Raw genomic sequence first — 23,133 nt, 5'->3', positions numbered from 1 at the left:
ATATCAAGGTTGGCACACAGCACAGTAGTTAATTTTACATATAGTTTTTACCATAACCATAGTTTTTATCATTTTCATAAAATATGATTTCAATGAGTTTTGCCATTTTAGAAAAAGAAACAATTTCTCCCATGTCTTTAATATAGTCAGAATAAGTTTTTATTTTTTCTGCCCTTTCTGTGAATGTCTTAAAAAAAGCACACATTTGAGTCAGTATTGTAAAAAAGAACATGGAATATCAATATAACCTACATATACGTAGGGAATGAAAATTCTCGTTTGTTATTTTCAGCATTAACTAAAGTGCAACCTAATCAAATAAAGATCTAGAGGGAGATAAATTTTTCAAAAACAATGGGTAAATATTTATTATTTTAAAAAAAATTAAAAAAAGTTTTTAAAAAAAAGCTTTAAAAATAGCAATAACATTTAAATGAATAAGAATTTCAATAAAAGCTAAGGTGAAATTCCAAATAAAAAGAGTCCTTTCAGCCTGAGAAATTTCAATTCTTGGTTGTCATTTTGTGAACTGCAGAACCACTGGCGAGGCATTTTTTACTACAATTTTAACAGTTAATAGTTCTGGAAACAACTATCAAATGTTAATTAGTTTTATATCATCATATTCCCAGTACATTTTTTGTAAATCAAAACAAAATGTAACGTTGAACACCCAAAGCAGCAGCTTTTTCAATTTTTTTAATATTGGGAGGTTTAAAAATTTAAATATTAATTTAAAAGTTTTATATTTGATNTGGTGCACGACTTGTAACAGGCATAAACCTCTCGAATCGGTTCGCTAAGGCCCTGAGTCTTTTAATTACTATTATAGCTCATCGACTATAATTTATTTAATATTAGAGGAACTAATATTTATTATATATATATATATATATATATAAAATGTTTGTGTAATTTATTTTATTCTTTACGAACTTGTTTCAGTTTTCACTTCTAAGAAAAGAAAAAGGTAAAAGAGGAGCAATGTTTACAAAACATTTTATTTCGATAGTTAAAATTGCATACAAGTTTCGATACATTGAAGAAAAATCGAAAAATTTCTTTCATTCAACGGATAGAACTACTGACGTAGTTTAAAACTTTTGACTTCCACTTTCTTAATGGCTGCTTTAGGTTCAAATTTATATACTTCACAACACTCTTTTGTGGTGTTTTTCCTATCCTGTTTTCAATGTTTTGCTTCAGTGTTGATGTTTCAATATAAAATTTAACTTTTAAAATCCATAAATCTCCAATTTTTAACGTTATGCTAGCAATCTTCAAAACTTTCATTCTTAATATTCGCTTCTAAGATCAATAAATATCAAACAAATTCAACTTTTATTATTGCGCACATTGAATATCACTTAGCATTTTAAATTAAATGTAATATGGTTGAAAAAACTACAGTAAATAAATTAATAAGGAAAACCAATATTCATTAAAAATCTGATAGTTTCCTGATTTTGAATAAAGTTTACCTCTACAATAAATTTTTCAATTAAATTTTTAAAAATAAAAGATTTGTAGTTCTCTGACTTAACATTACACACCATTTAGCTTCTATACTAATGCTAAGTTAAAAAGCATTGCTATATTTTAATTTTAAGCCATCGAAGATGTAGTATAGGTTTTAGAAAGACATGAAAACCAAATAAAAGAGGTACGTGAATGATACTGATAAAATTTATATTGATTAAATTCCATAAATTTTACGTTTTAGTTTATTTAACTGTTTAAAAGCATATAAAAACTACACTTCGTACTTTACAAGAAAATAAATTACTGAATAATAATTTAATTTGCCGATATGATGCCGATGACGATTAAGACTATATCAACTTGATTCTTATTTCTTACTTTTTCGAGAAAACCATATAATTTTTTTACTGTTTTCAAGTAATTTTATTTATCAAACTAAACCAATCAATTTATACAATTTACTTTAGTATAAAATTCTATAGCTGTTTAAATAAAAAAAGCTTTATTATACCTAACTTAAAGGTCTACTGTTCTTTATTGAAAAAAGAAACTCAACCATATAATTTTTTTTTACTGTTTTCAAGTAGTTTTATTTATCTAACTAAGCCAATCAATTTATACAGTTTACTTTACTATAAAATTCTATAGCTGTTTAAAAAAAAGCTTTATTATATCTAACTTAAAGGTCCACTGTTCTTTAATGAAAAAAGAAACTCAACCATATAAATTTTTGTTGTTGCAGTTTTTAAGTAATTTTATTTATCAAACTAAACCAATCAATATATACAATTCATTTTACTATAAAATTCTGTAAGTGTTTAAATAAAAGCAAAAGCTTTATTATATCAAACTTAAAGGTTCACTGTTCTTAAATGAAGAAAGAAGCTCACACTTACCATATAGAATAGCATCATTTTCAAATGGCAACAGATGTGGATGTCTACTGTTTTTCGAATACTATTAGGAACGGCAGCTGGTTTTGTGAAAGGGGCTCAGCTGGAAAAGTCTGGCACAAAAAACGAACGAAAGAATAAAAAAATAATAGTTGGCACACATTTAGAAGAATGACATGGTACGGACAGTCAGGAAACGGTTACTCAAAAACCTCTAGACACAGAACATTCAGTGCAGAGAAGAAAACAGAAAAAAATAAGAGGCAGGAAAAGTCGAAAATCGATCGATAGACGGGGGTGTAGCTGTGCTGAGAATGAAATAACGTTCTTTTTTCTTTTTTTCTTTCAGGAACAGAATGGAGGGGGGACGTGCACAGAATCCATCGTCTAAGATATCTTGTAATAGAAGGCACCGATTATATTTGACAACCAACATACGGCATTTCATTTGCTGTGATATATTTTTGTTTTCTTTTTCTTAACAAAGAAGTAAAAACATAGAACAGGGGCACAAAGTGATAACCTCTACTGTTCACATGGCAGTATAACCATAGTTTGAATCAAAAATAATGTTCGCTGGAACTAAGTAGTATGGTCCATTGTGCAAATAGCAACTCAAGACGCATCAGAAGAAGCTGGAGAAGAAACTGGCTGGTCCTTGGCCCTATGAATGGGAAAAAGAACAGGAAATATGAAAACCATTTTAATAATCAAAAAGTTTTAAAAAACTGACATAACAATTTAGTTTAGCTTTTTTAAGTTGTCTAGCTAGTATTTTAAAGCAATAAATGTGCCAAAACATAATGATCTTCAAATTCATAGAATTTTCAATGCAAGATTCTTACTTTCTTACAGAACAGAAAGGGATAGTTGGGATTCGTGTTTTTGCTAAAACAATCTTTTTGCATTTTTTAGAAAAAGTCCATCTTAGTTATAGAGTTAAAATACATTTGTTTAAAATGCTATTCAAAATGTCAGTTTCCTTGTACGCAACATTATGACAACGCATTTAATACCAGGACCATAATTGTAAGTTTCACTACTATAAAAGTATTTATTCGAAGAATTAAACTTAAATTTTGGATTAAAAATAAAGTGTTAATACTTTTTAATAAAATTTATTTTATTTTCTTAAATAAAATAACTAGTTATAATTTGTTTTTTCTTCCATGCATTAAACATTATTCAAATTTGAATTGAACTCTTCGAATAGATATTTTTTATGTTTATTAAACTTTGAATTCTAATTATAATGACAAATGCGTTGAAATAATGTTACACCATGAAACTGGCATTTTGCATACAATTTTAAAATAATATATTTAAACTGCAAAATTAAATTGCACATTTAAAAGAAAATGAAATCTTTCAATTGAAATAAATGACAGATCAACGGAAATAACAGAAATAGAGTCCAACTATTTCTATATATATACAGTTCAAAAATAAGGAGTTAATTTGTAAATGGAGTTAATTTTGCAAATGTCATGAGGTTGAATTATGTCTACATTTTGTTGCGTTTATTACTTTTCGAATACTGATTAAACTCTTTAAGTATTAAGAATATAAATTGTACCATTGAAACAAAAAAATCTTTCAGTTATGATTTTTTATTAAATAAATAATTTAATTTGTGTCATTAATGGTCTTAAAAGTATTCTCAGAGATTTTCATTTTTAATAGAATATTTTTATTTTAATTAAAATTTGTCTATTTTTCTTTCATTTTCATCATTATTATCTTATGAACTAAAATTTTGGAAACTAAATATTTTATTCTATGAATGGGAATCAAAACATGTAAGTATTTTTTTAACGAAATTGTATTGAATAATTTGAAAATGACTTGAGAGTTGGGCTTTATTGTCTTAAGAACTTCGAATTTCTCTTTCAACTGAAAAATGTTACTGTTAGAGATTAAAAATTGAATTTGTTTTTCTTACCTCTTAAACTCAACTTTTAAATTATATATCACATATGAAACACTCTTTTATATGTCCCAAATTGTAGTTTTAAGAGGGTAAGATTGAAATGAAAGTAGACATAATAGAATAAATTCAACTTTATCGTTACTCACTGGTTGAGCTTGCTTCGATGGATCTTGCTTGTCTGGTTCTGAACGTCGGAGAGGCATTGGTAATGTTTGAGAGCCTCCTTGCTGACTTCCTTTTCTCATACCTCCTAACTGGTTATCTTTCTCTCTCATAGCTCTGGAGAAATAATTTATGATTTGCTTAGATAAGTGATTAAAGATATGGTTTGATTTTGAACATTAAATAATTGATATAATTTCACATCAACATGTTTCACACTATTAATCCCTTACACTTGCAATAGAAAAATCTCTCCATATTAGACGAATCAGGAATTTTTGAGCCATATTTCGTTAATTTTGAGAACAATTTCGTCACAAAATCACGTGATTTTTGACAGGCTCTCTCACGTGTCATCTCAGTACTTCCTGTGACTTCTATTAGACATTTTTATCTGATTTGCTTTTCAAAAAATTCAGGGATTAGCAGGGATTAGTGTACTCTATATAGTTAACATGATTTCCTGAACGGAGAAAAAAAATTCTGGTGAAATTACCGTACTGTATAGTAATTGCATTTCTGGTGAAAAGAACTATAATTCTGGGAAATAGAACCAAACTATATTAATTTACATGATTAAAATACAATGTTTTATAAATCATTTTGATATTACAATAATGCGAGTATATATTCAACATGTTTCTCATATCAGATAAGTTTTTAATTTAAACTAATAATTTGTTTTTTTTTCTCTTCAGAGCTATTTTTCAATTATTGCAATTACAGGAAATGATTAACTCAAAACATGAAAAGATTAACATGAATCACGTGAAAAGATTTACTGAAAAGTGCATTTAAAGAATCAAGTTATTTCATGTCAAGGTGTAAAAGTCGCACTTTTTGTAAAGACAGAAACAGAAGCAGGTTTTAAGATTGAATACATTTTTTTAAAAAGGAAAACAAATATTTTATCTGTTTGTCTTTCACAAAAAATATTTACAAAATATAAATATAAAACTTTGTGGTTTGAGCATACTCTCATTACATCATTGGAAACAAAATTATATTTCGAAAAAGAAAGTGTTTAAATTGGGTACTTGCAACTTGAGAAGAAGTGAAGTGATTACGCCTAACCACGTGATTTAAATCAGATTTAATTGGATATCTATAACGACGTCGTATATGTCTGTTGAACCTAATTGGCTTCTGAATCGACAGATGCCAGCATTTACCTAACATGACGTCACTTGCAGGTATCCAATTCTGTAGCACATAACTGATTATTAACACTAGGCTATTCAACACGCGTAACATAATTCTCTAATTGTGTACTATCCTTTATTCACATCAACATTTGTCTTTAGCAGAGAACTACAAAAATAACTAATTTGAAAGAAAGCTCAAAGGATACAAAAATACAAGATTTGCTGCACAGAAAATAATAATCAATAAATTTATGCTCACTAAGTTTTAAAATTAATTACGAAATTCATCTTTAGATGCTCATACTAGCTAAGTAAAACTACAAAACATTGTTTTTAATGTAGCCACCATTTTCAGTACAGCGTGGTATTGTCAGAAGGTAAAATTAATTTCATTTGGAATGGTCTGACATGTTGTAGAACACATTGTGAAGTATAAACTTTTAGTAAGCAGTGTCTTTTTTTGGCAAAAGCCAAACGAATTAATTCTTACCAAATTTTAAAATTAGTTGCAGAATGTGACATTAAGTCACAGCCTAATTTCTAAATATCCCGTTTTATTAATCAAAATACTAATTTTTCGGCTTAATTTATATTTTTAGATACAGTTTTTATTGTCTTCATCTTTTTCTTCTCGCCCCTTAACGCGTTAGCGCAATGAGGACACTTTCCCCAGGAGGCTCCTTGCACATTCTTCAGACACTCCTTTTTCTTGGAAAGAAGGCTGTCGGCGACCTTTGATGTCAACACATGTTTGTGGTTACGGTACGGTCGCCGTTAGTATTTAATTATGCTTAAATTTAAGGAGTTAGTTAACTCAGTTCAGTTCGCTCCTTAAGCTCGATTTTTTTGGCTTTTTAGGAAGTTTAACTTCCACTTCTAGCTATTTCTTTAAATACCGCCCATTTTCTGGGAGCGGACACATTCGAAATTTAGTTGTCAACACCATCTTACGATCCCTTAACAGGGGTTTTTCATTTTCACCCCCTCCTCTCTTTGGAGAGACGGAGTTTTATTTTTGTTTTAAATATATGGCGGTCATATTTCTCCGACCCTCTGTGGTTCCCCTCTGCGGGCTGTGATTGTTTTGTTTTTGTTTCCTCGCCATGAACATTTAAGTGATTATTCGATACTTTGATTTTTCTCAGTCACCTCGCTCGCGTACTGAGCGTTTATTTTGCTTCGGTTTTCTCTCTGTTTGAGGGAAGGAACTTCACTCCCTTTTTAATGGCGTAATACCTGCCCGCCGACTCCCCAAGGATGCGGTTTTTTTCGACAAGAACGAAAATCAATCTATCACCATCGTAATTTTTTGGATCGCCCTTCCAGAAGCGAAATGTTTATGTGTCGACTGCGACAACTGCCAGCCGCCACTGATGCTACTAGGAGATGAAAAGATGATCAATGTTGAAAAATATGCCTTGTGACCCCTAACTGGACATACTTGTGATTCTGATGCCCCAACGATTTTATTGATAAGAAGTGATCTGCAGTAATAAACTACAAAAAAAAAAATGAACTCTGGACTTTTCCTTGTGTTTTTCTTTAAATTATTGCAGCTAAGCCAAATTGTGTGACGTCTCCCACCTGCAACAGGTATGTGAAAAATCATTACAAAGACATCTTGATTTCTAGTGTGTTTTCTTCTATGTTTTTTTTATTGTTAAGGGTTATTGCTCACTATTTTTTAGTTTCGGCCATCCTTTAAATTATAACATTCCAATATCGAGCCAGTAAAAATGTATAACACAGAATTTAGCAACACATAGGGCAACTAAGATAATCACTGCCTTCTATTGACGAACTTAGTTACTAATTTTGAAATTTGGGTGATCTGGCATGTTGTAGAACACATTGTGAAGTATAGCCTTTTAGTAAGCAGTATCTTTTGTTGACAAAAGCCAAACGAATTAATTCTTACTAAATTTTAAAATTAGTTACAGAATTTAGCAACGCATAGGGCAACTAAGATAATCACTGCCTTTTGTTGACGAACTTAGTTACTAATTTTGAAATTTGGGTGCTCTGGCATGTTGTAGAACACATTGTGTAGTATAGCCTTTTAGTAAGCAGTGCCTTTTGTTGACAAAAGCCAAACGAATTAATCCTTACTAAATTTTAAAATTAGTTACATAATTTAACAACACATAGGACAACTAAGTAATCTCTGCCTTCTGTTCACGAACTTAGTTACTAATTTTGAAATTTGGGTGATCTGGCATGTTGTAGAACACATTGTGTAGTATAGCCTTTTAGTAAGCAGTGTCTTTTGTTGACAAAAGTCAAACGAATTAGTTCTTACTAAATTTCAAAATTAGTTACAGAATTTAGCAACACATAGGGCAACTAAGGTAATCACTGCCTTTTGTTGACGAACTTAAGTTACTAATTTTGAAATTCGGGTGATATATAGCTAGTTTCCTACGTGAATTTCGCTCTTTTCCGTTTTTCTTCATTTTATTTCCCTTTTTGAGACACCCGTTAAAAATTTTTATTTTTTACTTACTGCTGCAAATTGCTAATCTGTTGATTCAAGGCGAATTTTTCCTCCTCCGAGGTGGACATGATTTGGAGTAATCGGGCTAATTCTGTCTGTGACCTGTTGGATTCTTCCCTTAGAGTTGTTAGTTCTTTTTGCAATTCAACATTCTTTCGTTGCAAGTCAGCCATTTGCCCTGGTGGAGCATGTCCTTTCGTAGCCTCCGCCTAGTTGGGAACAGAACAAAATGTAAAAGAATTTTTTTATAAAATTGTTATATTTTTCTTCTATATTGAAAAGTACAAAAAAATTATTTTTTCTATGTTGAAAAGTACATTTAAAAAGTGCGTTATAAGAACTGCATACACTGCAGTTAGTAATGTACACTGAAGAGCAATTACATTATGACCACCCTCCATCTGTAACAATGGGCTCGCCCAGGTTTTCATGGTTTCTCGCCCAGGAACAATGTTTTCATGGGGCACATTAGGACCCATAATCCTCATAGAATAATCCCTGACGTCTGTAAGCTACTGGAACAAAGTTGCAGACCAGGTTCACCCATTCATAGCAACAGTTTTTCCTGCGGGGGATGGTGCTTACCAACAGGATAATGCACCATGTCATAAGGGTCGAATCGTCGAGGAACATTCCAGTGACTTTTAAGTCATGTCCTGGCTATAAATTCACCTGACCTTAATCCAATAGAGCATTTGTGGTCCTACCAAATTCGTGCTGCCACGCTACCCCTTCTCAATGTGAGGGAATTGCAGGACCAGTTGATGAACGCTTGGTACCAGATACCTCAGACTTACTATCAACACCTTGTGGAATCAATGCTACAGCGGGTGCTAGCAGTTTTGAGGGCTAAAGGTGGTCCTACATGTTATTAGCAGGGTGGTTATAATGTAATGGCTCTTCGGTGTAATTACATCATAATGATTTCAAACGATTGAAAAAAAGTTCTGATTTAAAATAAAAAGAACGAAAGATGTACATTTCTTTTTCAGAAAGGAAAAAAAGACCTGTTTAAGTTGTTGCTCCATTTGATCCAAACGTTCCTTGCGTTTTTTAAGTTTTTTCTCCATATCTTCTTGCGCTCTTTGTTTTTCGTCCAATTGTTTGCGGAGAGCCGTAAGCTCTGCATCTTGTTGGGCTTCCAGTTTACCTTTTTGTCCTTGCAGACTATGAAGGTCTTGCTGTGAAATGAGATAACGTTTAAAAATGATTAACTTATTCTAAAATTAGAAACTGTTTTTTTTTTACTAACGCTTCTTTTGAGTGTATTTAAATAGAAAATTACAAGAAGTACGCCTCTCGAAAAAACTTATTAAAACAAGCTCATTGCTTAAATTAAAGAGTATGTTTGAAAATCTTGAATAGGGTACAAATTAGACCTCAGATCTGCCCCCAGGGTAAAATATGCCCCATTAAGTTTCAGTTAATTTACATTTAAACTAAAAACACTTTCAAGCTGATTCATATTCCTTGTGTAACGGTTAGGGCCGGGTTCAAATCCCCACTCGAACTATAGAATTTAAAATTTTATCTCTTAATTTTGTTTTCTAAAAAAGTTCAGAATTATTTAATATGTTTTATGCAATTCATAAGTTATTGCTTTTTAATTGAATAAATTTAAAAAAAAAAACTTTTTTTAAAGGCAAAAAAATTTTTAGATATATGTAATGTATAGATCTTTTCTTAAAAAATAAATTGTAGAGATTATTAAAAAAAATCACAAACTTTTTTAATCAAATTTAACTTAATTTCGTAAATTTTTTAAAAAATACTTAATTTTGCAAAATTAAAAAATTATTAAACTTTAATTCAAATTTTAAATTACAAGCTTTTCTTCTTTAAAAAAATCCATGTATTTAAATAAAAAATACCATTAATTTTTTTTTGTTTATGAAAATTTAAATTTAAAAAAAAATCAATTTAAATTAAAAAAATAATAAGATAGAAATTGAATTAAACATACTAATAGTTATCAACCTTTTTCGAAAAAAAAACCCGAAAGATAAAATTTAAATGTCTCAGATGTGATATGAACCCCCGAAGCTCACTCATAGAAGGCGGGCAACCTCTCCGTTGCACTACGAATACACAACAGTCCAAAAGTTTATGTTAACCTAAAAGTAAATAAACTGAAACTTATATGGGGCGTATTTTTCCTTAGGAACAGATCTGGCGGCTGATTATCACCCTACCTAAGGATTTCACACAAGCTCTTTAATTTAAGCCTGAGTTTGTTTTAATAGGAATTTTCGAGAAGCATATTTAGCATATGCTTTATAAGGAAAACTTTAATAACAGATGATTTCAGTTAAGTTCATTCAGGACTAATGTGAAATATTAAACGAAAATTTCACAGTCATTTTTCAACTTAGATTTTAGATTATATGATAAAGTTTTAAATATGATAAAAGTAGTTAAAAGTAGCATAGGATTTTTTTTTACTTACTTCTCTTTTTTCCAATTCTTGAACAAGCATCTCTAACTGAGCTTGGAATCGTTCTCTCTCTACGGCAAAGCTCTTTACCTCTTCCTGCGCTTTCTCGAGTTGTTTTTTTAACTGTTGATTTTCTTGCTGCAATCGCTGCGTCTCAGATTTTTGCTTTTCCATATCATTTCTCAAAGCTTCAATCTCTCGTTCGCCAGCAGTTGCTTTACTGGAGAGCTTCTGAGATTTTAACTGTTCGGACTTAAGTTGTTTATTTTGCTCTCTTGCCTTTGCTAAGTCAGCATTTGTATCTTCTAATTGTTTATGTATAGTTGCTAAAGCGTCAAGAGATCGTTCCAATTCCGTGCGAAGATCTTGATTTTCATTAACAGTTTCCTGTAATTGACCTTCCAGTCTTTGAAGCTCGTTCTGAAGGTTTGCAATATCCTTGCGGTGTTTTTCGATTTCTGAGCGATATTTCTCCATTTCTGATTTGGAAGCCTCTTGGATTTCGACTGTCTGGCCAACAGATGTTTTTGTGCGTTCGAGCTCCGTTTCGTACTCTTTCACTTGGCGTTGTAACGCATCCTTTTCGTCTGATAATTTTCGAAGTTCCTTTTGAGATTGATCTAGTTTGTCCTGCATTTTCTTTACTTCAGTTCGCATTCTGTCATATTCTGCTTGTAGTTTTTCTTGACTTTCACGCATCTTTGTAGCGTAACCTTCTGAATCTTCCATGTCTTGTTTAAGTCGCTCCACTTCCATCTGTAAGCGGCTGTTTTCGGACAATGTTCGTTGCACTTCGGCTTCCGATTTGCTCAACAGCTGCTTCAGACGAGCTGCTTCACTAGCGTGGAAATCGATCTCCTTTTGTGAGAACACTTGAGTGTCCATTTTCGTCACCAGTTCCTCAAGGTTTACTTTCAAGCTTGCTACTTCTTTCTGCAAAGCATCTCTCTCATCACGCGTCTTTAGCAATTCTACTTGAACTCTTTCAAGTCGGTCTCTCATTCGTTCAACATCCTTGGCTTCTCTATCTAGTTCCTGTTTAGTTTTTTCTTCAACAGCTGATACTTTTTCAATACGAGCTTGAGCTGCTTCAGCTTCTCTACGAAGCAACTCCATATCTGGTTGTTTTGACTTAATTTCTTGCAATCTTTTCAACTCTGTCATAGCTGTTTCATATTTATCTTTGGCTTTCTCAACTTCAATGTGCAATCTTTCAACCTCAGCACTATGTTTCTCACGTTCACGCTCCGTTATTGTTACTCCCTTCTCCATCCTGGTTTTTTCCAAATCTATATGTATTTTCTGTACTTCAGCAGCCAAGCTTTCTTTCTGTTGAGTTAATTTTTCTATCTCTACAATAGATTTTTCATATTTATCTCTGAATTTTTCTAAATCGATACGCAATCTTTCAAACTCTACTTGGGATTTTTCTTGTGTTGAATGGTACTTCGTCATCTGTGACTGATACCTGTCTAATTCCGATTGTACATTTTCTTTCTCTGATTGGATTCGATCTTTTTCCGTCTGAGCACGTCTCAACTCAGTTTGAGATTTGTCTAATTTTTCATAAACTTTTTCAACCTCAACTTGTAATCGAGCCAGCTCTTCTTGCGATTTTTCATGACTAGTCTGAGTTTTACCTACATGACTTTGCACTCTTTCTAATTCAATAGTCATATGATCCACATCAGACTGTAGTGTATCTCTTTCAGACTGTAATCGTCGCAATTCTATCTGAGCTTTTTCGTGCCTGTCCCTCATAACTTCCAACTCCATTTGACATCTGTCGTTCTCAACCCTCATTTTTTCTTCCGATTCTTTCGTTTTTGTCAGCTGCGAATAATTTCTGGCATACATATCTTTCAATGTTTCAAATTCATCTATAGATTTGCGTGCATCGTCTTTAGTTTTATTTGCAATGAGGTGAGCCTTTTCAACCTCAAGTGTGACTCTATCTAGCTCAGCCTGCACTTGTTCATACTTTGACTGAAGTTTATACTGTTCGCTTTGTGATCGTTCAAGCTTCTCGACGAGTTTTTCATATTCAGCTCGAGACATTTCTCTATCTTCTGCTGATTTCTGAAGTTGCATTTGCATCTTTTCTTGCTTTTCGCGTAAAACTCGCAGTTCTGCCTGCGACGTATCGTAATCAACATGATATTTTTCCAATTGGTTTTGAGACTTCTCTAAACGCTCACGAATAACTTCAAACTCAGCCTGAGAGTTATCTTTTTCTTTCTGCGCCTTGTTTAACTGAGCTTGAAGCACATCGATTTTCTCTTGTAATTTTTCTAGCTCAGATTGGAAGACTTCTTTTTCTTTTTGGAGGCGACTCATCTGACTCTGAGATCGTTCAAACTTTTCTCGAGTTTTTTCCGTTTCAATATGGTAAGTTTCCTTGTCCTTTTGGAGTCGCTGAAACTGATTCTGAACCTGATTCAGCTGCATTTGAAGACCTTCTATCTCGCATTGGGCGCGTTCTCTCTCTGACTGTAATCGACGGACTTCGGCATTGGACTTGTCCAATTTTTCTTGAATGCGATCTGCATCCAACTGCGCCTTATCCAAGAGAGCTTGTGTCTTCTCGTGCTGCAGCTGAGCTTTGCTCAGATTCGTCTGGACTCGCTCTAACTCTGTCTTCAACTTTTCAGCTTCAGTAAGAGCAGCGTCTCGCTCTGAATGGCAACGCGAAACGGCAGCTTGCACACGATCGTACTCTTCTTGGAGGCTTTCTTTTTCGACTTGGGCATTTTCTAGTTTTGCTTTCAATCTATAAATTTCTCCTTGGGATCTCTCTAGTTTTTCTTGAATTTGTTCCACTTCTCCTCTAGATCTTTCCTGTTCTGCTTGGTTCATTCTTAATTCTGCTTGGGCTCTTCTAAGTTCTGATTGTGTCCTTTCTAATCGCTCCTGAACTCTTCCAACTTCATCTGACTGGTACAAATGGGATTTCCCTATGGAATTTTGAGATTTTTCGAGTTCCAGCTTCATTCGTTCCATTTGTTCTCGCAGTCTGTCGTTCTCCATGGAATGCCAAGACGTTTCACTTCTCTGGCGATCCCATTCATTCTGATACTTATTTTGCTCGTTTAGAATTTTTTCTAATTCTGCACGAGCTTGGCCCAACTCAGACTGAGAATTTTCCAGTTTTGCTTCTACTCTATCTTTCTCTGCCGCGGCTTTTTCCAAACGGACTTGCAACTTTTCCATTTCACTCTCCAAACCATGCATTTTCATTTTGAATTCTGCTATTTCCCTCTCGTGCAATTCTCGATCTTCATTGCGTTCCTGTTCGGCCCTGTCTCGTTGCTCTCTAAGCTGCTGAATTTGCTTGTCTTTATCAGTGATGGCTTCTTCTAGACTGGACAAAGCTCCTTCAGAGGAAGAGTGGTGTGCTTGCATGGCAGTTAGACGAGCACGAGCCATATCTACCTGGTTGTCCTTTTCTTTGAGAAGATCTTCCAAATTTTCAATCTGAAATTGGTTTTTACAATAATTCAGTCATTGTATTTCCACAAACATATGGCGCTTTGCAAACATTTATGTTCGATTAAAAAATGTTGAAATTTTAAAAAAATTGCTAACATTTTAAAAATATTTTTAACATTTTAAGAAAGTAATTACAATTCTACGATCATTTTTAATACTCTGAAATAATCTCATTCTTTCACGTGGCATGCTTAAAATAAATTACAAATAAAAGAAAGATTATAAGATTAAAAAATAGATTACATTTATATTGTAAACTGTAAACTTAATATTTAATAATTTTTCATTTTCCTTTACTGAATAAGAGAATAGGAATGGTGTGAAGCAAAAATTTCTTAGATATTTCAAAAGGCAAAGTCTGTTTCTTTTCCATTGCTTTATGAAAAACAAATTAATGTAATTCAACATAAGCGCTTGATAGAATTTTAATAAAGATGAATTTAAAATCTGTGACACTTTAAAAAAATGTGTTTCAGTTTAGTAAAAAATATCTTTTTTTTTATTAAAATATTATTATGATTATAATACAACATAAGATAAAGTATTAAGAAAATTAAAAATGCATATTTTAAATTATCTTCAACTGTTACATTTAAACTATTTCTCTTACATCCAGATTAAAATTTTAATTATAAATACACAGAACGCCCTAAAAATTCTCCTGCAGACGATTTGTGGATTAATTTTAAAAAATTAAAATTAATTAATTTAAAGAAATTGATTATTGTGATGGATTAATTATGTGGATAGTTTTTAAAAAAAATATTCGAAACAATGATTGTTTGATACGTTTAAAAACACTTTTAACATTACGTGGAAACGAAATATTAACCTTGAATTTATAATAATGGATCCAGACCACTGCTCTTTTCTTGAAGGCAAGGCTAAATTCTCTAGTTAATGTTCTTAAAAACGCGTTTTCAAATGGAAAAGTGATTTTGTACACCCTTTAAGTAAAACCAATTTTCAGATCAATTACTTTTACGGGCATTATTCCATTTTAGCAGTAACATGAGCATGATAAATTTCTGCGTTTGGCTGACAGAAAATTTCCAAGTATAAGGAAGAAAAAAATTTACATTTTCAAAATTTTGCGTATAGCGTAACTGTAACACATAACTCAAAAGGGTTGTTGTTCTTGGGCCTTGCTTCTTAGTCAACTATTGAGAGCCCAAAATAGCAAAAAAAGCTTTATAATAATTTCTTAAATTATTAGCCATATATAGCAATATATTGGGGTCCATTGTGTAACATGATGTTGTACCTTGGGCAAATTTTTCTTACATTAACAGAGGAGTTTTAAGGAAGTGAAAGACAGTATGCTTACAATTTTCTTATTAATACAATAAATTTAACTTATAATGTATCGTTTACAAATTTTTTAAATTATTTGAATTATTACATTTTGCATAAAAATGATAAAATTTAAAGTTGGTCCAAAATAAAATAATCTTGTTCACCAAAGTAAATAATACGCGCAATTTTTATATATGGGAGATCTTTTTCCAAAATAGTAAGACAGCCGAAGCTTTTGAAATTGATTTTGATGCTAAAATATTTTTATGTGGTTAAAGACATCAATTACCACAAACAATTCTCAGTTAGTAAGCCATTAAGTCATGGACTTGTTGGAATTTCGGTTGCATTATTTTTTTTTTATAAGATTTCATTTTTCAACTTAAAAGTTTGCATATCATAAAAGCTTTGTTCTTTTTACATTTATTTATTGCAAAGAAAAGAGATGAAATATACTTGTAATATTGAAATTACCTATTAGAATTTGCAATTATGATACTCTGTACAGTGCGCGAAAAAAAGATATCCTCTTGAATAAATTTATTTCTAATGATCAGATTTTCACGTACTAAGTGTCAATCTAAATGGTTCCAAGAAGTGATTTCAAATAAATTAGTGCTAGTTGTTAAATAAGTTACAAACTCAGACACCAAAGCGTACTTTCTCCAAATAAACAAATTTTTTAACATATTTGAATTTTTGACCTTCAAAACATAGGTATAACCGTAATCTGGAAATCGTAGCCAAAAGAGTGAAGAGTCAAAATCTTTAAGCTCTGTCGGTAGAAATCAGCACAAAAAATGCTCGTTGACTAGAAACCTTGAGGTATTCCTAGCACTCCAATTTATGATTTAATTTTTTCGAAATTTTGACTATCCCCTTATTAAGATTATTAGGAATCCAAATGTATAAAAATATGTATGTTTATAAAGAAAAGTACGTTTTTGTACCCAATTTCCTTACTTAATTTATAACTATCATTAATTAATTAGCACATTTAAGGTTACCTTCTGGAACAATTAAGATAGATACTTATCGCGTTGAAATCCGATCATCAGAAAGCAGTTTATCCAGGTGGTATCTTTCTTTTTTATTTGTGCCAAGTACAATAAAATTCAATGGATTTGTACTGTCAATATTTTACGTTCTAACTTGGTTTTTACTGATAAAATAAGAGAAAAGGTACTGACAAATGCTAGTACTTCTGCTTTAAACGTTAAAAACCCTTATTATAAATTGCGCATAATATTAATTAATCATAAATTATATTACTAGTCTTGTTTCATTTAATAACACTAGAATAAATTAACATTCTAAAATTCTAAAGTATTTGAAAAATTTATTTCAGAGAATTTTTTAATTTAACATTTTGAAACGACTTAGGCTGCACTAATTCGATAGAAAATTTCTTTTTATAAACTTTATAAATATTTTAAGATTGATGTATATATATACATATATATAAACCACCTTTCTTTGTAGAACATTAATTTTTCTGTCTTTAATATCCATATGATCTCTAAGTTCTTGCATTTCCTGAGAAAGACGACTTCTTTCTTGTGAGGCTGACATTGTTTGCTGAGTTTTCTTTTCAATCATTTTATTCTTTTCTTCTAGCCGTGATCTCATTTCTTCAACCTGTTAAAAGAATAAGTTAATGCTATAAAATTCTATATGAATTTAACGAATTTCATGTAACAATTTTGAAGAATGATTAAAGTAAAGAAATTATTTCAACAATGATTTGTAATCCTTAATTATTATCTAAAAGCTCTTTTAATATTTTAAAATGACTAGATATTTGTAAGATTTTTTTGAAAATTTATTTTATTAAATAAGCAAACTTATAACTCTTTATTAAATAAGCAGACTCATGTTCATCTTATAGACCATTCATGTTAACAATCTCATCCTCTTGATTAGAAACTTTAGCGTAACCAGAATCAAATGACAGCATTAGAAATAAAACAAAATGTTCCAGCTTTTGAATTAGTATCAAATTATAGGCTTAAAAACTTTAAAAATACATTATTAAGTTTATATTGCTTTTAAAAATATGAGTGATATTTATGTTTTTAATACTTCACCTGGAAACGATTAAAGCCATTCAAAAGGTATAAATACTGAAATTGGATAGTTCAAATAACATCATTTATCCGTCATTTGTGTTTTTCATTTACAGTAAGAATTTTTATTAGTAAAAAAGTTTGAATAAATGCATTTTTTAAGAAATATCGACATTAATTAATAATACTGGAAAATCTAAGCAAAAGTAATGAATATAGTAATGAATAACAAAGTTAAAAAGCCTTTTCTTTGTACTGTTAGAAAAGTAAATTAGAAACAAGAAGAGGAATACTAGAGGAACTCCTGTCACGATGATATCACGATGTCAAAATGATATCAAAATTTTTTCTTTGACCAAATAATGTATTTTTCATTTAGTTTAAATTAACATAATTACAAATTGATTTCAGACTTTCTTGAAAAATAAAAAAAGTTTTATGAGTTCTAACATTTTAAAAAAGTACAGGCAGATTACCATAAAATATTTATGGTAATATGTGAATGCACAATAATATCATAAATATTTACTCATTGCTAAAAAAATAAAAAAAAATAATTGACCAATTTTGACAAAGCAATGCTTTACTTTAATAAGAGTTTGGTAATTCACGGAAAAACTAGTAATATCTAAACTTTATTTTGCTATTAATATGAACGTAAAAGTACTTTTTAAAATAATACTTTATAGGTGAAAAATGCATTAAAAATAACATGCTTAAACGAAGTTACCATTCTTGATAAATAACACTCGTCAAGATAATTGCTAAGACCACATGTTTCAACTCGAAATTAAACCGTACATGGGAATCACTGACCTTTCACAAAAAGGATTAATACAATTTTCAAACAAGAAAAGTATGACTGATAAGTATGACAAGAAAAGTATGATTTTGTTGCATCTTTTCAAAAGAAAGTTATACAGGATGAAAGGACCAAAAATTAAGATCACGAAGGACTGAGAATAAGAATTTAGACGATAATGTTACTTTTCCTTTATTCAAAGTGTAGTCAAAGTGTTTTGCTTTTATTTCGTAGTGCTCAAAGCAAATAATGGTTTAAGTAATTTCCTTGAATTTTTTCTAAATCAAGTGACTAATTATAGGTCACTATATTGTAATGAATGATTTGGCGTGGAAGTTCTTATGGGCATTAAAATAACATTGCGTCTATGAAATAGCGAACGGTACTTAATGCATTGGTTGTTAAAACGGAGGGATTGCTGTAATGAGAGTCGTAGTAAAGAGAGACGACTGTATTTTAGATACTCAATAAGAGATTAAACTTAATAGATAGGATTTAGATTTTCCAGTTTAAGAGTATAAAATGGTCAATAAAATGAAAAATTTGAACATGTAAATACTTACTCTAGAATTTATTACATATTGCTTAAAATTTTCTTTTTGTAACGCTGCATACTCTTATGACAAGCTTTTCTTGATTAACTATATACTATATTTTCTTATATTTTTAACGTTAACTCTATAAAAATGCTGTGATAGTAATAATAATAACTAATGGAAATTATTAGAATAATCAAGAAATAACTTTCAACCATAAAGAAATGAAACATACGTAAGAAATACATAAGAAATTTCTACTTAAATGCTAGATGACGTGAAAAAAAGGAATTCTTTTTTTTTCTTCAAAAATCGGCAAAATAGCAGTGCTTTTACCCTATTGAATTCAACACCACGCTACGGTAAAAAACTTTAACTACCAGTTAGGCGATGGGATTCTTATTTGAATGTATAAAGTTTGCTGTAATTATTTGGGTATTTACTTTATTTAAGTTCTATAAAATGCTTAGATGTTAATTCTTTAAAGATTTGTGTTAATGAAGACAAAAATATATTTTGTAAATCAACTTCCGATTTAATACGATATTTTTAATCTTGTTTTTAAAGTAGGTAATGACACTTATACTAACGAGATTTATTAAAATGGAAGTCAAAAATTAAATCATAATTAAAACCTGAAATTACTAATTATCTCATTAGGTTTACTGTTATCATTCCTTTAACATTCGGAATCAAGTTAAGCTAAAACTGAGTTGAGCATTGTGCTGATGTGCTGACCGGAATTATATTTCCATAGGGTGAACGTAGTATGCAGGATAACGAAGAAAAAAAAATTCTGTTTTAACACTAGAAAGACTGAAACTTAGCATATATCTATACTGCCCAAAAGCAGTCAAAATGACTGCATTGTGAAAGAATAACATGTAAGGAAATTTGTTTAATTAACTTTTAATATTTTTTATATTATTTACAGTTANAATTAATACTAATAATATATTAGATTTTTTGTTAGTTAAAAATAGCTAAGTAAAAAATGTTACAATTGACCCCACTCTCCCCTACTTAATGCATCGGTTGTTCGTTGTAATGAGAATCGTAGTACAGAGAGACGACTGTATTTTAGATATTCAATAAAAGATTAAGCTTAATAGATAAGATTTAGATTTTCCAGTTTAAGAGAATAAAATGGTCAATAAAATGAAAAATTTTAACATGTAAATACTTAATCTTGAATTTATTGCATATTGCTTAAAATTTTCATTTTGTAACGTTGCATACTCTTATGACAAGCTTTTCTTGATTAACTATATGCTATATTTTCTTATATTTTTAGCGTTAACTCTATTAAAATGCTGTGATAGTAATAATAATAACTAATGGAAATTATTAGAACAATCAAGAAATAACTTTCAACCACAAAGAAATAATACACACATAAGAAATACATAAGAAATTTCTACTTAAATGCTAGATCATGTGAAAAAAAAGGAATTCTTTTTTTTTTCAAAAATCGGCAAAATAGCAGTACTTTCACCCTATTGAATTCAACACCACGCTACAGTAAAAAACCTTAACTACCAGTTAGGCGATGGAATTCTTATTTGAATGTATAAAGTTTGTTGTAATTATTTGGGCTTTTATTTTATTTAAGTTCTATAAAATGCTTAGATGCTAATTCTTTAAAGATATGCGTTAATGAAGACAAAAATATATTTTGTAAATCAGCTTCCGATTTAATACGATTTTTTTAAATCTTGTTTTTAAAGTTGGTAATGAAAATTATACAAGCGAGATTTATTCAAATGAAATTCAAAAATTAATTCATAATTAAAACCTGAAATTACTAATTATCTCATTGGGTTTACTGCTATCATTCCTTTAGCATTAGGAATCAAGTTAAGCTTAAAACTGAGTTAAGCATTGTGCTGATATGCTGATCGGAATTATATTTTTATTGGGTGAACTTAGTATGCAGGATAAAGAAGAAGAAAAATTCTGTTTTAACACTAGATAGACAGAAACTAAGTTATTGCTTTTGGGCAATAACTTAGAATATTGCCCAAAAGCAATCAAAATGACTACATTGTGAAGGAATAACTAATGTGTAAATAAATTTGTTTAATTAATTTTTTATATTATTTACAGTTATATATCAAGTTATTAGTAAATATCAACAATAAAAAAATTTACTTCGCTTGGAAAAAAAATACTTTATGCATTATTATTTGTACACTCTTTGAAAATGAAAAAGCAGTTAGGAAGTAGTCAAAATGGCTTCCTAGGGGCAATCTAGTGTTAAAAAAGAAAATGTTCTTACTATTTGAACAATAATATTTTGAATTATATATTTTTTCAAAGACTATCAGCTTAAGTTATCGATGTTGTTCAAAACTATAAAATCAGTTTATTACTTGCTGTAGTAGCTAAGCTCTTTATTTCCTTTTTTTTAAACGGCTGGCACTGAACTTATCGTTCTTCGCCATGGAAGGTACCAGAAGTGTTGCTCGTTTTGCGCTACCTGGGAGCACCTTGTGACCAAAGTCTCGGAGGCGAGCAACATCATCCGCTCCCCACTGCCACAAATACCCGATCATAGGGTGGGCCACATTCACACATCACATACAATAGAAAACAACACACAGGGAGAAACATCCATACCACGAGCAGGATTCGAACCCGCAGCTATTAACTTTGCAGTCAGGCAATCTAACCGCTCGGAAACTTGACCGACATGTCGGCTAAGCGTAGATGCCCAACCGAAAAGAGGTAATACACTGATACGAAAAGAGAAAGATTTTTAAAAACATACATAATTAACAAGCAAATGACTAGTTATGTTACAAATAACAAACTATAATTTATGTTAAATGATGATGGTTGTATCATTAGTAACAGTACAGAAAAAATCAACATATTTGTGCAAAAATTTAACAACTCATTTAAATAATTCTCTCGCAGATTTTGCATGAACTTAATTATGCTCATAATTCAGTTAGAGAAACGATTTAATTTAATATGAGTTATTTTTTTTAAACAATGTGCATGGAATAATTGCAAATCAGTGATTTCTTATCCACTAATCATATTGGTGGTTTATTTAAAGAGAAAAATGAAGTCGTACATCTGCTTGAAGCATGCTGTAGTGTTCTTCTTTAGCGCACAAAGATTCCTTCAGCACAGCAATGTGGCGTTGGTAATCTTGATGTTGTTCTTCCAAAGTTTTCATCTTTGCACTCATGGCTAAAATTTCTTGGTCCCTTTTATTCAGTTCTATTCGTAGTTCATCTACCTATTTAAAATACTGTCTCCGTTAATATTACTTACCGAGTGTCTCCAAAAGATCGACCATTTGAAAAACCAGTTACAGATAAACGGAAGGGAATAGGCATGTATGGTTTTTGCTGTATTCTAAGAAAACCAGTCATTTTGTTCTCAAAAAATTTCAAAATAAGTTACGAATTTCATCGATAGATGGCGCTGATTGTAGAGAAAAATTATAAAATTATGTTTCAGAAACAGCTACTACAACGTGGGACAGGAATTAGGATGGTCTAAAGCACATCATTCTAATCAACAATGCAATCTACGGACAAACTTTATAACAATTATAGAATTTTGGGGAGGAAAAATATTTAGTTTCCTAAGCAGAAAGCAGCTAACCATACACCTGCTTCAGTTTTACTTTAGGTTTTTCAAATCGTCTGTCAATCGTGAAATTCAAAAGAAAAAGAAAAAAGGAAAAGAGAGAAAAGAATGGGAAGGAAGAAAAAAAAAAGATTTGAAGTAATAAAAGTTGGCTAACACAAAATTTAGACAAAATATAACTCTACTAAAAAGTATGGAATTTCTTCTTATGTGGTCCTTCCTGTGATTCTACTTCTTGAGTAAATAATATGACAAACATTAAACTTGGATACATTTCCTTTTTGCAGAAAATAAAGGAAGAAAACGTAGTTTTCTCTCTGATAAAAGGTATGTTTATTTTTCAAATTTGATTTTTTTTTATTTGTAAAAGCAATATAAATCAACAATTACCAGTTTTTTTCAGAAAACAATAAACTAAAGAATATAATAAGATATAATATTCTAATATAACATTGTTCTAAAATTCAAAATGATGTAAGAATTTTTGTGAAAAATACGAAAGTGAAAGGATAAGTTGAAACTGATATTGATGAAGTAATTAACCGATTGGTACCGAATCTTAAAATTTTTTAATATTATTTTGCATTTTAATATTTCATGTATTGAAACAAATTTGAAAATTATTATAAAAAATCGTAAGTGCAAATTTTCCAATCAGATGCAGCAAGTGCAAATTGACAACTTTGTAAAAGCTTAGAATTAAATGCAAAATGTGAAAAACTAGCAAGCAAAATTCAAATATTTAAGAATTCTCACATTTGTGTTTGATTAAAATATTTGCTGTTTGTTATTTTATAA

At 30.5% G+C, this 23,133-nt stretch overlaps 1 protein-coding gene across 1 annotated transcript in view; it reads right to left on the bottom strand.

The window, feature by feature from the left end:
- Positions 1-23,133, bottom strand: part of LOC107455932 (ELKS/RAB6-interacting/CAST family member bruchpilot) — an 89,721-nt gene that overhangs the window by 8,178 nt on the left and 58,410 nt on the right. Inside the window, exons 7-13 of the mRNA XM_071179543.1 lie at positions 21,812-21,979; positions 16,796-16,963; positions 10,553-14,014; positions 9,114-9,287; positions 8,116-8,315; positions 4,452-4,584; positions 2,379-3,039 (exon numbers count right to left, since the gene is read on the bottom strand). Of these exons, the coding sequence (XP_071035644.1) occupies positions 3,001-3,039; positions 4,452-4,584; positions 8,116-8,315; positions 9,114-9,287; positions 10,553-14,014; positions 16,796-16,963; positions 21,812-21,979 (4,344 nt within the window). The 3' untranslated portion in view covers positions 2,379-3,000. The remainder of the gene's footprint in view (positions 1-2,378; positions 3,040-4,451; positions 4,585-8,115; positions 8,316-9,113; positions 9,288-10,552; positions 14,015-16,795; positions 16,964-21,811; positions 21,980-23,133) is intronic.

The sequence above is a fragment of the Parasteatoda tepidariorum genome, chromosome 4 (genome assembly GCF_043381705.1).
Source record: "Parasteatoda tepidariorum isolate YZ-2023 chromosome 4, CAS_Ptep_4.0, whole genome shotgun sequence".
Taxonomy (NCBI): domain Eukaryota; kingdom Metazoa; phylum Arthropoda; class Arachnida; order Araneae; family Theridiidae; genus Parasteatoda; species Parasteatoda tepidariorum.
The sequence above is the reverse complement of the archived record's forward strand: the minus strand, read 5'-3'. Positions and strand labels throughout refer to the sequence as shown.